Source organism: Leptosomus discolor, chromosome 6 (genome assembly GCF_034619465.1).
Source record: "Leptosomus discolor isolate bLepDis1 chromosome 6, bLepDis1.hap2, whole genome shotgun sequence".
NCBI classification, from domain to species: Eukaryota; Metazoa; Chordata; class Aves; order Leptosomiformes; family Leptosomidae; genus Leptosomus; species Leptosomus discolor.
This window is the reverse complement of record NC_141396.1, coordinates 63,597,406-63,612,601: the sequence shown is the minus strand read 5'-3', so window position 1 is coordinate 63,612,601 and position 15,196 is coordinate 63,597,406. Positions and strand designations below refer to the sequence as shown.

General features: G+C 44.4%; 1 protein-coding gene across 1 annotated transcript in view; it reads right to left on the bottom strand.

Moving 5' to 3' along the window:
* Positions 1-13,000, bottom strand: part of NKTR (natural killer cell triggering receptor) — a 40,999-nt gene extending 27,999 nt beyond the window's left edge. Inside the window, exons 1-2 of the mRNA XM_086466481.1 lie at positions 12,943-13,000; positions 4,579-4,653 (exon numbers count right to left, since the gene is read on the bottom strand). Coding sequence (XP_086322607.1) covers positions 4,579-4,653; positions 12,943-13,000 — 133 coding nt within the window. The remainder of the gene's footprint in view (positions 1-4,578; positions 4,654-12,942) is intronic.
* Positions 13,001-15,196: the final 2,196 nt, after the last annotated feature.

Below are 15,196 nucleotides of genomic sequence, written 5' to 3'. Positions count from 1 at the left end.
CCCCCCAAAATACGCCCCTCTTTGCTACAGCACTGGAAACCTCACCTCAATCAACACCAAGGAGTAGCTGCCTACATTTTCGGTCATTTTTCAGCACATCCCTCAGGCTATGGATAACCCCCTTACAGAATGGGATCCTGCATTGCACTTGACCACACAATTGAGCTGGTACATTAAGGTGACCTCTAGACCACAGCCAGAAGCTGTGTCCCTTTTTTTATTCTCCTTTATGGTATCGCCAAGACAGCACAGTCCCTATCATAATAAATGGCAATATTTGCAATGTTCCATTCCTTTCATGCATGACACAACTATGAGCAAAGTCATAAAACTTCCCCATAAGCCACAACCACTTAAGACAACGCACTTAAGCTGCTCAACTCCCTGCAAGAGCCGTACTATGTCACTCTGATTCTCAAAACCAATCCTCGGACTCCCAGTCAGACAAAAGATAAGAGACCAGTTGTTCCACCAGTTAGAGCTGCAGCACCTCCCTAAGCTCAGACTTTTCTGCAATGACCAGTACAAAACTCACGGGCTGGGCTTCTTTATTTTGTTTATGGTCACATACTAGCCTTATTCTTTTTGCCTTAAATATGCCTGAATTCTGTCTGAAAAAGAAAAAAAAAAAATGTCTTCAAGCCCCACCTACTTGCAGCCTCCCTGCCTAAGCAGCTCCTTCCCATGTGCTGCAAACCACTTGGAACTGGGATGGTGGAGGAGAACTTGGTGATTGCACGGGACAACCCATTAGCTGAGGGCGGCACCACACGAGGGCCTTTATCAAAGTGCCCTTCTCCCTGTGGCAGGTGAACGTTGCTCTCACGCCCTATTAACACTCTGCACTGCCAACCCAACCCGAGATATTTTGAACCAGGTGCCCAACAGCGGTCTTGGTTCGAGATTATGAGAAGAGAAGCTCCTGACAAAAGCACCAAAGAGCAGATGGGCTTGTGCTTATTGAATAAGTGGACCGACTGAAGGACCTGCAAATGCCAGTTTGCAAGTCCAGATGTTTTAGTTGAAATGCAAGGAGCCTCTGGCTGTCAAGGCAGACAGCGTTCTTTCACAGTAGCCAGGTCTATTTCTGACAGCCATGTCAGGCTGCAGGAAGGCAGCCAGAATCTCCCTGTCCTCCTCCATCTGTTTCTGACAAAAACATCCTGCCTTGCCTCGCAGAGATTATGGAGGGGGCAGCAAGCATGACGATGGGAACGGCATTTCAATCACTGAGCTCCAGTCTTTCTCTCAGGACATATCCCCTTGCCTTGTGACAAGTGAAGCCGCTCTTCACAACGACACAGTAGAAGTGTACAGCCCAAATCAAGTTGCTGTGAGGTCCCTAACAGAACAAGTGAGGACATCTGGTACTCTGTAGCCATGTTGCCTTTATCATAGAATTGTTTAGGCTGGAAAAGACCTTTAAGATCATCGAGTCCAACCAATAACTCAACACTGCCAAGTCCACCACTAAATCACATCCCTAAGTGCAACATCTACAGGTCCTTTAAAGAACTCCAGGGATGGCGACTTCACCCCTTCCCTGGGCAGCCTGTTCCAATGCTCAACAACCCTTTCGGTGATGAAATTTTTCCCTACGTCCATTCTAAACCTCCCTTGGTGCAACTGGAGGCCTTTTCCTTTCATCCTGTGACCTGGGAGAAGAGACCGACCCCCACCTCACCATAACCTCCTCTCAGGTAGCTGTAGAGAGCGATAAGGTCTCCCCTCAGCCTCCTCTTCTCCAGGCTGAACACCCCCAGTTCCCTGAGCCGCTCCTCACAGACCTGTTCTCCAGACCCTTCCCCACCTTTGCTGCCCTTCTCTGGACACGCTCCAGCACTTCAATGTCCTTCTTGCAGGGAGGGGCCCAAAACTGCACCCAGCATTTGAGGGGCGGCCTCACCAGTGCCCAGTACAGGGGCATGATCACCTCCCTGCTCCTGCTGGCCACACCATGGCTGATACAGGCCAGGAGGCTGTTGGCCTTCTTGGCCACCTGGGCACACTGCTGGCTCATGTCCAGCCGGCTGTTGACCAGCACCCCCAGCTCCTTTCCCACCGGGCAGCTTTCCAGCCACTCCTCCCCAGCCTGCAGCGCTGCGTGGGGTTGGTGTGACCCAAGGGCAGGACCTGGCACTTGGCCTTGTTGAACCTCATGGCATTGGCCTCAGCTCATCGATCCAGCCTGTCCAGGTCCCTCTGCAGAGCTTTCCTGCCCTCCCCGTGCACTGTTCAGCTTAGATTCTGAGGCACTCAAGGTTCTGACAGTGCAAGGCAGGAGGGCAGGGAAGACGGCACGCATAACGCAGATCAACTAGCAGTAACAAGTGCACTGCAAGAACTTGTCAAGGAGAAGCAGAAAGGCACAGATAGCAGAGTTTGATAGGAAAAGAACCCCTCAGGCGAACTGAACAGTAGCGCAGATGTAATTAGTGCAAGTAAGAGAAGAATTAGCGTTAGCCGTGCAACTCTAGCCTCCAAGCTCAGCCATCCTGAGTTCAAGTTTGAGAACCACCACAGCAGAAGAGAGACGGCTTCTAACAGCAAAAGAAACGAATATAACTCAATACTCTTAAGCATCACATTCACCAAAAGAAATTAAATTACTTCAGGCTCTTCTATATGCTTTTCTCTCTCCCCTGCAGAATTTAATTATCATGTATTTATTAGCAAGTTTTAAGATATCTGTCAAATCCCCGTTCTATCCTACGAGTAGGCAGTAGCAAACACAATCTGCAAGAATGAAACAAACGTTTCAGGTAGCTTTTGAGTCTGCAAGTTGGATCTCAAGAGTAGACCTCCATAGTTTTACATGTTCTTCCAATTAAAGACAGGTTCCAGCTGAAGACCTCAATGAAACCTGTACAGCCAGCTGTAGAGCCGAATTCAAACAGGGATGCAATACAAAGAAGTCAGACTTTTTTTAAGTTGTTCTTTTTTTCTGCTTGTTTCATTCCTCATCATCTCCAGCACCTTATCCTTCCTTTATCTCCACCTAACATTTTTCTAGCAAAGCTGCTGTAAAGATTTAAACAAGAGCTACAGAACACGAAGCTCAGACATTATGCTATTCAGTCTGCTACTGCATTTTATTTCTTATCATTTGTAATGTATTTTGATTATGATAACCTTCAAACGAGTTCCCATTTTTCTATGATAGCTGCACCATTCTTTCCCATTCCGTCTATCCCTAGGTATCTCTTTAATAAGCAGAAGTGATTAAAAAAAAAAAATAATCAGAAAGTAAGATAAAAAGAGGGGGCATCACCACACAGACCTCAGAAAAAAATGATAGGTACGGTACCTTCCACAAGTTCACAGTATTATAAAGCTCTTCTAAATCTTCACAGAGATTATCTAGAACACACCACACCCTGGGATTTGAGCTCTGACAAGATGAACTTGAAGAAGTTAATGCATAAGGATATCAACATGTTTCCCGTAACCAGTTAGCTAAAGGCTGTTCACTAAACCCAGATGTTAAACTGCTGCCTGGAATGTCTTGCTGGAGCGTTTTAATGATTTGGAAAAGAGTTATTTCATACACAAGGTAGAGGCTCCACTGGTGCAGTTAATTCAAGGTATACTGCAAGTTGCTGAGCATTCAGCTATAAAAGACCAGGAGATCACCAAGAGACACAGAAAGCATTCTTCACATAAATAACACACACCAATTCCTCTAACAACTTCATCCAGATTAATCTTTAATTTACAGCTGAAAAATCCCTGAGGAACAGTGCAGACCAAAAAAAACCCACCAAACCCTTACTACCCTTACTCTTACAATCATTAGAAATCAGTTTTAAAAAGTGAAGTCCTGCTTAAAAAATGGGTTGGAGGGTGCTACATGATACCTAGACATTCTTTTGCTGATGCTCTCTGATTTCACGGATCTCTTCTCTCCTACCAAACAATCCCAGGATTTCTTAGGCACCATACTGTTCCCTTTAAGTCCTTCCTTTAGCTAGAAATGAAACAATTTTCTCAGGTCTAATAGATGCTCCTGTCCTCTGATCCCTGTGTAGAATTTCTATGAACCCGATATACACTCAAAATTTTAGGATTATATCAAATCAACATTTTATGGAAGAAAAAATTTACATATATTCAAAATTTCATGGAGTGTCCTAAGTCAAATGTCACCATTATATTGTGCAGTGACATCAATAATGTCTCTCCTGATAAATCCTAAGGAATTGCTTGCCTTTATCACACTTGTGTAACTCGAGCCATCAATAATTCCACCATAGCCTCAGCCTTGTCAGTCACTTTATCTACAGGAGTCCGACATTAGGGACAGAAAAAACCCCAAAAGTGTTTTTATGTTTTGTCCCATAAATTCAGTTTTGCATTCTGTAACCATGTACTGCCTCCATTACCCTAACTCAGTCACAGTTCTAGAATACCACATTATTTTCTGCTATGCATTATTCAAATCTTCCTCAGTGCTAAGAAGTCTCAGCTTCATTTTTACCAGAAAAGAAATGACTATTATTACCCTGTGGTTTATACCTGCATAAACAAATAATAATTGTAAGAAATATTAATAATCTTTAATATCAGCATTCTTCTTACCTGAGCACAAGCAAAGGAAGTTTTTGCAAGTCTTCGGACATATGTCTGAGAAGAGCTGAAACATAATTCGACCAACTAGAAGATAAAAAAAAAATTTGAGTTTTATAACTCTTTATAATGATGTAAGAAAATTTGCATATAAATAAATTGACATGTTTTAAAAATACAATTTTCTGGGGAAAAGTTATTTTATCAAACATACTAAGAAAACATCTCAAATACGCATGTATTAAAACAAGCAGCAGGAAAGAATGATACCATATTGTAAAAAAAAAGAATATTAAGTAATGTAATTACATCTGACTTACTAAAAAATCCTAACGATTCCATTTTGATTTGAACCTGGAAAGCCAAACTGATTCACTAAAACACTTTATCACATCGGTTCACTTCTATTTTTGACTAAGAGAAAGATTCACCATAAATCCAGGTCCTCAGAGCGCTGCAGTCATTCACCCACCGCCCCAAGCTCTACGTTAACACAAGTACATGAAGAATTACGTTTCCAGTTTTCCTCGTGATCATTACCTAAAAAGTTCAGCTGACTTCGTCCCACACTGTGTTAAGGATTCTAGTCATTGGCACCCCTGGCCTAAAATCCTTTAGTTTAAAAATAAAAGAATAGATGAACCAAACAGGAAAGACGAAAGGCAGAACAATACCAGCAATTGCAGGACTAACGCTCCACTTGCCAGACACTATGAACCAGACAGTGCTTCTGTCTACGCAAAGCGACCGCAGCAATTCTCTCTCAGTACAGCTACTCCCATGCTATCGGTGGTATTTATCCTATGTACCTTGGAGAACTATTAAAATACTGCTGAAGAGTCATTTCATACAAAGAAAAACTATTTTAGAACGGATTCACACTTTTCTATTTTATTTTCCCAGATCCTGGGACATACACTACAAAAGAAAATAACTGAAAAATCTCCCAAATAGATTAAATCTTTACAAAATACATAATTAGCAAAGAAAAAGTTATCTCTAAGTTGTGAAATAAGCCATAAAAGCAACACTGTTGGCCAGCATTACAAGGAAACCAGTAACGATCTGTCAATGAGCACTACCCTCTAGCGGTGTACACTGGTAAGACTCCAAAGATAATTACAAAAAAGTAACTATTGCAGGAATTATTTCTCTCTTCCTTCCCCTAAAGACAAAAAAAAATAATTTGAAGTTCAAATGCATTTTACTCAATAGTTCACCACCAAGAAAAAGTCTAAGAGGCTCCTAAGAAACCGTGTTCAATTGTAAGTAAGGCTTTGTCCAAACATACAATTGCCAACAGGGAGAATTGTTCATTCAAAAAAGGGGAGAAATAAAATAACACCGAGACCACTTGTATTTTGTCCTGTTGAACAAAAATGCAAGATGCCTTCAGCTGTTGAAACGTTTGCCTCTCATTAACTGCAGTAAGAATGTTCTGAGCATTCGTCATTGCGGCAGGAAAACCTAAAGAAAATGGGTAGGGACCATCTCCAAAGAACGAAGAAACAGGGAATATTCAAGGACCTCACATTAAACAGTTGTGTCAGTAACTACCACTACGAAAAGACATCTTTTTGGAAGTGAAGAAACCATCATAAGCTGTGTGGACTGAAGATCCACACAGAGAGCACAACAGAGAAAAAGCAGTTTAGTAAAAGAGTTATCAATTTTCATTACAAGCGCAGCAATTCCGGAGAGCCCAAATCCCAATCCTCTCTGCTCGCAGAAGCGCCAAAGAACGGAGCAGCTTCCTGAGCTGAGCTTCAGGAAGGCACGGGCAGATTTCCTCTCGCATTCACTACGAGAAATAACACGATGCCTTTCGGAGAAAAAAATCGTCCCTATCGCCATTCTGCTAAGAGCAGGGAAATACGGACCTGCTGCTGACTGACCGAGGGGGCAGCTGCCAAATAACTAAAGGTGTTACTGCCCGTGGGCTCCACAAGGGACTTTTGCCCTCAGGCATGAACTGCAGAAGAAACCTTCGCCTTGCAAGTTGTTGTCCCACAGACAAACCCCACCGAATTTAGCACCTCAAGCAGCAGACACCACCGCTTCTGCGTTCTGGGGAGAAGAACGTCATCTTAAGTTCTTGAAGATGTCAAGGCAGAACATGGAAAGAGACGCTCATAAGGAAGGCATCACGACTTCGACAGCACCTTTCACTACTGCTTTGTCAGCAGGAACGTCCACCAGCTTCCCGTGCCCGTCAGCTCCCACCAACTGTCTGTAACGCACACGCTCATCACCAAAAGACCACACGTGCAGTTTAAAAGAGGACATCTCACCTCCATGTAACCTAAAGTCCTGCTTACCTTGTTCTATCTGGCTACGTAAAATGTGCTTACAATACCCAAACCACACACCGGGTGTCCATCTGGTGGGTCACTACCTGTATTTTACCTACATTGTATGAACACCATTAGCACTAACGAAAGCTAACGAAGCACTGAAAGTCTTTTCCACTGACAAACAGTTCATTAAATGCGCCAGAGAAAGACCAAACACATTTTCACACCTTGTATGAAATCACAGCTGTTCATAAAAAAAAAAAATCTGTATAAAAAGTAAGAAAAGATTAGAACCTACAGATCTTTCTCTTACCTCAAAAAAAAAAAAAAATCATCTCATTTTAAACTTGGAGCTAAAGTAAGTGCTGACATAACATTAAAAAAGCACTTGATATGTTATTAATTTCCTCAGATTTAGACACCTCTTCTCTGAAATGAGCCATCTTCACCGTACAGAGAAAATTTCCAGTATTTTCTTCAGCTTCATTTCCCCAATACAAAGGTTAAGTTATCTGATGACGGAACAAGTTTTCTGTGACTAACCGTAAGACCTGAATAGTAAATTAAAACAACCCAAAAATCGCTAAGAAGAGTTCTTCACATAGCTGAAGTCTGCTCACAAACCTATCCAGACTCCTCAGGCAGCCTGAGCCAAGAAGCGAGCCTGCAGAGACACCTCACCTCTAGACTACGGCAAAAAAAATGCTGGGGTTGTGTTTTTAATAATGAAACTCTCGCCTTACTTGAGATGCGAATCTTCCAGTACCACGAGGAAGTCATAAAAAATATGAAAATCTTTATTTTCATGCATCAGCAGGCAGGACATCTCTCTAATTTTCATTTAGTGTTGTTCTCAATAGAAGACTGATTCTCACCAGCTCATAGCTGTGAAGACGCGCTCGTCCATGCCACAGTGTAGATTTTACAGTACTTTGCTGTACTTTTTGTGCCAGCCAACACCATAGAAATTTATCCAACCATAACTTAACAGCTGCCTAGTATTTGTAAAACAATACTTTGATAAAAGTAGTCTTATTTGTTGTCGGGCTTTTAACTTATTTTTAAAGGTGTTTTTTGATGAAAATCAGAGTAAGCGACGAAAGAAGTGTTTCCATTACTGATAATTACACAGGGATGCATATATAAAGTCTAAGCTGTTTTGAAGTTCGATTTCATAAAGTGCTATCTGTAGCTAATGAGCTGTATCAATTACAGAAACCAGAAGGCAAAATGACCAGAAATAATCCCATTTCAGACCTCTATTTTCAAATTGAAAGATGAAAACTTTTTTCCCTTTTGTTTTGTTTCTGAACCCCTTACCAATTTCTCAGCTGAGTAAGAACTAGTACTTGATTCAAATTAAGTGGTTAAAAAAAAAAAAATCAGAGTAGGAATATCCATGATATATTGTAATAAGGGCTCCTGCTAGCAAAGCGTTTTTAAAATGATCATTGATTTCAAATGTTTATCCAGTAATTTCCTCCAATTTAGCTGCTTAACTTTTTAGAGAATCTCAGGAGCCAAACACCTACTGCTTGAATGCAATGCAATGTAATGTAATGACGGTAATACAAACGGTTTTGCCAGATTATGTTATATTTAGGCCATCAAGGTGTCAATCTCAGATACTCCCAAAATAAAGCCAGTTATTCAAAATTAAATTTAAATGTCTTGGGTTTGCCTTTTCCCAGCTTCTTAGAGCAAACCAAGTAAGAAGCCATTGCAGCGGTATTCCCGGTATATCAACAGGAATATCCTGCTGAGGGAGATTACAACCGTTAAGACAGGGATGCACATCCCTTACAGACCGAGACCAGGATGTCTGCCAGAGGCCCACTGGCTTAACTAGCTTTGCAGACAAGTTTAAATAACAGCTCACTAAAATGACTGTATTTTAATTTATTTATGCCTAAATTAGACATCACCGAGTCATACAGACTTAAACAGGCTGCTTTGAAGTAGAAGCGTGCTACACCTTTCAGAAAAATAAAAGCTTACTGTGGAAAAAGAACATATTTTATTTAAAACATCAGTTAAAACAATGGATGTCCCAGTTCCCCTGAGCAGGGTTATACAGTCTCACCACATTAACGCTTTGTTAAGGCTTCCTTACCCGACCTTACGCTCCTCGCGGGGGAAAGCCTCCACAAACTTCTTCCCTGAGCTCTCTGCTAAGCCCACTCTGTCACAAACACGACCTGAAGATCTCCCGCGGTCTCCACAAAAGATTTCATCACCGCACGCGACCACCACCCACTGTTCCAGTTTCAGAGATACGCACGTGAGGGACCACACTTTGCCTTCCCCTCGCAGAAGAGGCTGATCGGTTTGGTCTTCCATTACTAATCCAACCTGTTCTAGACCTCAAGGTAAGTTTTCAGGGTATTCCATCCTGCACCGACAACAATTCTATATAATGAGTGAATTACAACTTTTATTAAACCAGTTCCCCCCGAACCTGTCTATATCCTGTCTCCCTTAAGCCCCCTGACAGGGGTTCCCCACACAGCATGTCCCCTTGGCTCCTGCTGTACCCCACTCGACTGGAGGGCCAGCCAGTTCAAGGACAAAGCGCTGATCTATTTTCTGCCTTCAAAGGGCCAGAAGTTAATGGGAAGGCAGTTAAGAACACCTTCTGTCTTCAGGAAGGGTAACAAAAACCCCATAAGGCATCCCTGGCTCTACTAGCGCAGGCACCTTACCACAGTGACGTTTGCAGCGGAGCTTATTTCACATAAATTCATAGCAGCTGAAATCCCCAAATACACCAAACTTTAGGCAAAAGCGACTAGAATGAGAGAAGGAATGAAAGAACACTCATTGATCAAGGAAGGGACATACCCCAGCAAGGAAAGAAACCAAAGCGGAAGGAAAAAGCGGTGAAACAGTAACAGAAAACAGGAGAAAAAGATTTTAAAAGTTGAGAAGGAAAATTCATCTGTGAATAAGAACAAAACTAAGCAAAAATGAGTAAATATAACATATTTTATGACGGATAGAGCCAGTTGGGGAGGGGAGATGTGTGAAAAAGACATCTTGGATGGCCACATGAACTGCTACAGCAGCAGGCAGTGTATGCAAGACCCTAGTCAGACATCTGTTCTAATTATCACGGTACCTGAAAGACTGAAGCTCCACACAGATTTTGCATCAGAGAGTAAAGACAGAATTATTTAAATAGGCATCTGCTGCCATCCCAAGATTTCTGGAATACTCTAAGTAGTTTACTCCCATGTCCACGCTGTACACGTCCAAATCCATTGTTAGGGGGGACCCGAAAGAAGGGAGAGGTGCTGTCTGTGCTGGTATCAAAATACGTGCTTATTCCTGATCTATTCTCCACGTGCTTTTTAAAAACTGGGAACCACCACGTGCATTCATTAAAAAATGCTCAACAGGCAGCTTACAAAAAGCAGCCTGAACTTAGACTTAAAACCCACTGCCACAAAGCCTCCAAAGTTTACCCCACTGCAAGGGGCCCGTACAAGCAGGCACCGAGTTTTATCCCAAGGTTCTGCAGCTAAAATTAAAAGATGGACACAAAAGCGTAATAAAGCTGCTGAAAGCACCACCAAAGCTACAGTATTCACTCCTGTATTTTCTCAGGGATCTAGTGAAACTAATTCAAGCTCTGCAGTCCCCTCCTCTCTCACGTAGGCACACACACACCACCCTTGGTCGCTCTCCTCACCCAGTTTGTGCACCGCTCTCTTATTTTTCATTGCTACAGGTCTCTTGACAAACACTGGGTAAGCAGAGGCTGTACAAGGAAAGCTAAGAGTTGGCAGCTGCGTGGGGGAACGTTTTTGGACTCCAAGCAACCTACACTGTTAAAAATGACACAGTTTTGTATTCTGCAGGCAAAGAGATGTCTCCAGTACTGCGAGAGGCACGTCCTATAATTCTCTGCATTTTGTGGAAAGATACTCGTTCAGCTTTTCAGCATAGCCAGGGTGGGGGCACCGTCTTATTTCCTGGCTAGCAACAAAACCCAGGATTGTTCTTTTCCCCAGTTCCTTCTCCCAGCATCTAATAAAAAAAAAAAAAGAACAAGTAGATTGGCTAGTTGTATTAAAGTCAAATAAACAAAATGTTAATTTGGCAATCTGCTGGCAGTTTAAAAGTTAAAGTTAATACCAGCAGGAGAGTACAGCTCTCAGAGTTAGTGCTTCGTGTCATCTGGAAGCACCGCTTTATCAGTCACACTTGATTCAGCTTCTGAAGGTCATCTTACAGCTAAAAGAGCAACATTTAAGCTTTTTCGAATATAACCTTAAACCCTGAGACACAGTTGCAGAGTGAACCGACACTAGAATAAGGCAGAATAACCAGTCCCCATACCAACATTTTACAAATTGGCATGTTTTCCTCAACAAAAATTACAAGTCATTAGTCAGGTGCAATAAAAACAGCAGGGCTCTGAATCCGATACACAGCTGTGAGATTCCTGTTACTTTATTGAGAAAATAAATACAGACAGCCACGAACAGAGCCAAAGCCCCTGTGTCTACTCCAGGTAACCAAAGCCCTGCGCCACCAAGAACACAAACGCTGCAATTCCTCTCTGACACCGCTATCAGTCATCAAACCCAAGTAGATGGGAGGCAAAACAAGGTAATCCACTTTCACTCGTGATGCACTGCACAAGGCTGAGGAGGGGACAAGGCAGCAAGGGGTATTATGAAATGGGAGCAGGAACACCCGCATATAGAAGAAAAAAAAAAAAAAACCACAGGGAGACATTCTTTAGATGGAGAGTCAAAAGGAAAAAACCCTAACAAAGATTAAAAGCAAATGAGATGAAGAATGAATTGTCTTTGCTTTAAGTCAATCCCATCATACTACCATTCCTAAACTGGAAACATACACAACCTACAACATTTTTAGCAATCTCGTTCCACAGTAAGTCTGAATTTTAAAGCAACAGAAAATATTAAAACTCCACTTATGTTAACATTTTCCTCTTCAATAAAAGTATTCAGAAAAGGCACTGTTAATTAAAATAACCCAAAGAGGACTTACAACAGCAACAGATTTATAGATATGTCCTATCGGGTCACTGAAGTTAGAATCGAATCTTTCTGTTGAAATTTTGGCGAAAATAAAAAGCAAGTCAAATGGGTTACAGTTACATTTGAATGCAACTGACACCTGAAAATGCAGAGATATAAGCTCTTATTTCAAAGGCTTTCAGAGAAACATTGAAGCAGAAAATGAAAGTGAAAGCATAATGAAGCCATCACATTTATTCATTTTTCCGAGAGACAAACAGCAGCAATATCAAGCACCGAATGTATGTGAGACAACTAATACGCACTAATAAATCTGTGCTTGAAAAGGTGGGTAAGTAAACCTGTACGACCATTTTTACAGAGTGGGGGAAAACAGAAAAAGGAATCGAGTAGCTATTGCAGGATTAAAATCCACAGCCTACCACTTCTGGGTGATTAACTTCCCGTAGAGAAATTATGAGTTAAGAGACAGATTTATTTATTTATTTATTTAGAAAAAAAAAAAAAAAAAAAAAAAACAGGCCACCTGGTGAGATACTCTATGCTTCTACGGTCATTTCTTCATTCACATTCAAAAGACTCATTTTGAGTAGGAGGAGGGAAGACCGAGGCGGGATGACCTCCGGAGGTCCCTTTCCAGTGTTAATTACTCTATGATTAAAAATACTTCCAGGGCTACCTCTCCAGCTTCCTCGCAACTCGCCCCAATTTTAGTTTGTAAAACAGTCAGTGCAGAACAGATAACCAGACAGCGCTCCTAACACAGAATGCTTTGTATTTTCAGCACAGCGTTAGCCTCACCGAACCTCTCTCTCCGTGCACGCAAATGAAAATCAATCCTAAAACAGAATAAAAGAGCATCCAGCACCCCAGCAAGCATCAAAAGTTACTAAAAACTAACTCGGAAATAACCCACCAATGGCTAAACTCGTTGCTAACGGCTCGAGTCAATGATCAAGGCAAAAATGTGGTAAAAAAAAAAAAACAACCCCAAAACCCAAGAACAACAAAACAACAACCCAAAACACAGCACTTGAGAGAAATGTTCGTGCCAGAGGCTCAAGCCTTACCTGGTTCCCGGTTGATTTCTATCTCGAAGAAGCACTGGGGCCGGTCCTGCACCCCCATGGCCGCCGGCGGCCCCCCCCGGCCCCGCCACCTGGACACAAAGAAGAGGCGCCCTGGGGAGCCGCCGCGCAACGCCGGATCCCGCCCCCCGGCCCCGCCGCCCCGGGGTAAGGCTACACCGCCGCGCCGCTGCCAGAAACTCAAGGCGACACCTTCCACCCTCCCCCACCTTCCCTTCCCCGCCTCAGCCCCCGAGCGGAGGGGCCCGCGGGTACGGGAGGGCCGGCGCGGCGGGGCTCTGGGAGGAGGCCGACGGGGGAAAAATTCACCCCGAGGTTTCCTTTCACAAACAGCCGATACGTGGAGGAGGAGGAAGGGAAGGGAGGGGAGAGGAAGGGGGGGGGGGGTGGTGTGTGAACCCCGTCAGCGCTGCCCTCCCTGCCCTGCCCATCCCCTCCCCCGGGCAGGGACCGGCAGCCGCGGCCTTACCTGGCAGCTCCGGCGCTTTGTTCCCTCTCCGCGTCCCCCCCCCCTCCCCTCCCCTCCCCTCCCGCCACCTCCCTCTACCCCCCCCTCCCGCCGGAGCCGCCGGCCCCGAGCGCCATTAACCGACGGACTCTATAGTCCGCCCCTCCCCGGCACGGCACGGCACGGCACGGCCCGCCCCGCCTCCCCCCGCTGCGGCCCGCCCCTTCCCGCCCCCGCCGCGCTTTCCCGCCGTGAGGGGAGGACGCGGGGGAGCGGCGGGGCCGCGCGGTTCGCCTGAGGGCCGGGAGCTGCGCTCCCCGCTCAGCGAGGCGGGAGAGGGACCTCCCCAACCCCTTGCCGTGGCGGGGGGACAGGCACGGGGAGGAGGAGGAGGGTGTTTTAGAGAATAAATAACATGGTGAACCCCCCGTAGGGCGGCATCCCCCCCTCTCCCCCCTTGACCCCGAGCCATCGTCCCCGTGGCAAGGCCGTGGAGCCGAGCCACCGCCCCGGCGCGTCGCTCCTTTGATTTGAGAAGCTTGAGCGGTTTTGCAGAGATGCCTCTCTGAAGGGAAAATATTTTTGTGAGCACAAAAAAACCTCTCAAGATTTTGGGTAGGAAAATGTTCGCTGCAATGCGTTTGTCAGGGCCGTGGTGGGACCGCTCTGGTTCTCCTTGGGCACCAAAACCAGGCCGCTCCAGGGGCCAGCCTGGGATGATCCTGCCCCTTGCTGAGCCTCAGCCCCGCGTAAGCTTATCCAGCCGTGGCTTAGGAGCACAAGAAAATGTAAACCCAAGAAATTTGCAGCAGGCTGTCGGTTATTTTTTCAAGAGTTTGGGATGTTGGACCATCCCAGAGTGTGGAAGTGGTAATTTTAGTGTCAAAACTGTTCAGGAAGGAGTATTAGAGCGATAAATCCTCAGCCTACTACGTCCTTCAGGCCAAGTTACTCCAGCAGCTTACAAGAGCTTTTTGTGTAGCCCCTGTTGTTCGTCTAATTTAGGTAATTACTCCCGTAACAGTAACTTTGTTCTCCTCCACACAGAGATGGGAGGTGGAGGAAGGCAGCACCTCTAGCACACCCTGTGCCGTCCCTGCAGCCCTTCTACAGTCGCCAAGCTAAACCACAGCCGCGCCGCTTGGTGCAAAAAATTTGTCTTTTATTACTTCCAGAAAGAAGTTTTGTCGCAGTTTCCAAGCAGGGAGGACACTCTTACTCAGCCCTCGCCACCCGAGAAGCAAAACGTTTCCGAATGCTTTCCAAAAGTTGTAAAACCAGAACTCACCGCAGTCATTTTGCCTGGCAGCAGCATCTGCAGTTATGTCCTCGTCTGAGGAGAATTTCAGAGGTCTCAGATTGAAACAAAAATGTGCTGAGAATAAAGAGCAGCAATACTGAAATCAAAGGATATTTTAGAAGTGAGGAATGCGGCAAAGTGGGATTGTTTTAGATGTCATTTATCTGTAGCTTGAGTGGCTGCCGTCACGATAGGGTTTGAGCATCTCCTGAAGTTTTAACAGCCACATTCTGCCATTCTTTATTACGTCTAATAACACGGGATTGTCCCTAAGGAAGCCTGTCTTTGGGGTTGTCACAGAGGTTTGCTGGTCCTTTGGGGACACTTGTGTGCTAAGCTGTCACACGACGTGAAAAAAATGCAGCACAGTCTGGCCTTAAATTATTTAGCTGTGAAATGCTCTTCTAAAGTAGAAGGGTATTATTTGCCTCACTTTAAACTGGTAAACCGAGAAATAAAGCTACTGAGAAACTGAGTTACAGTAGGTC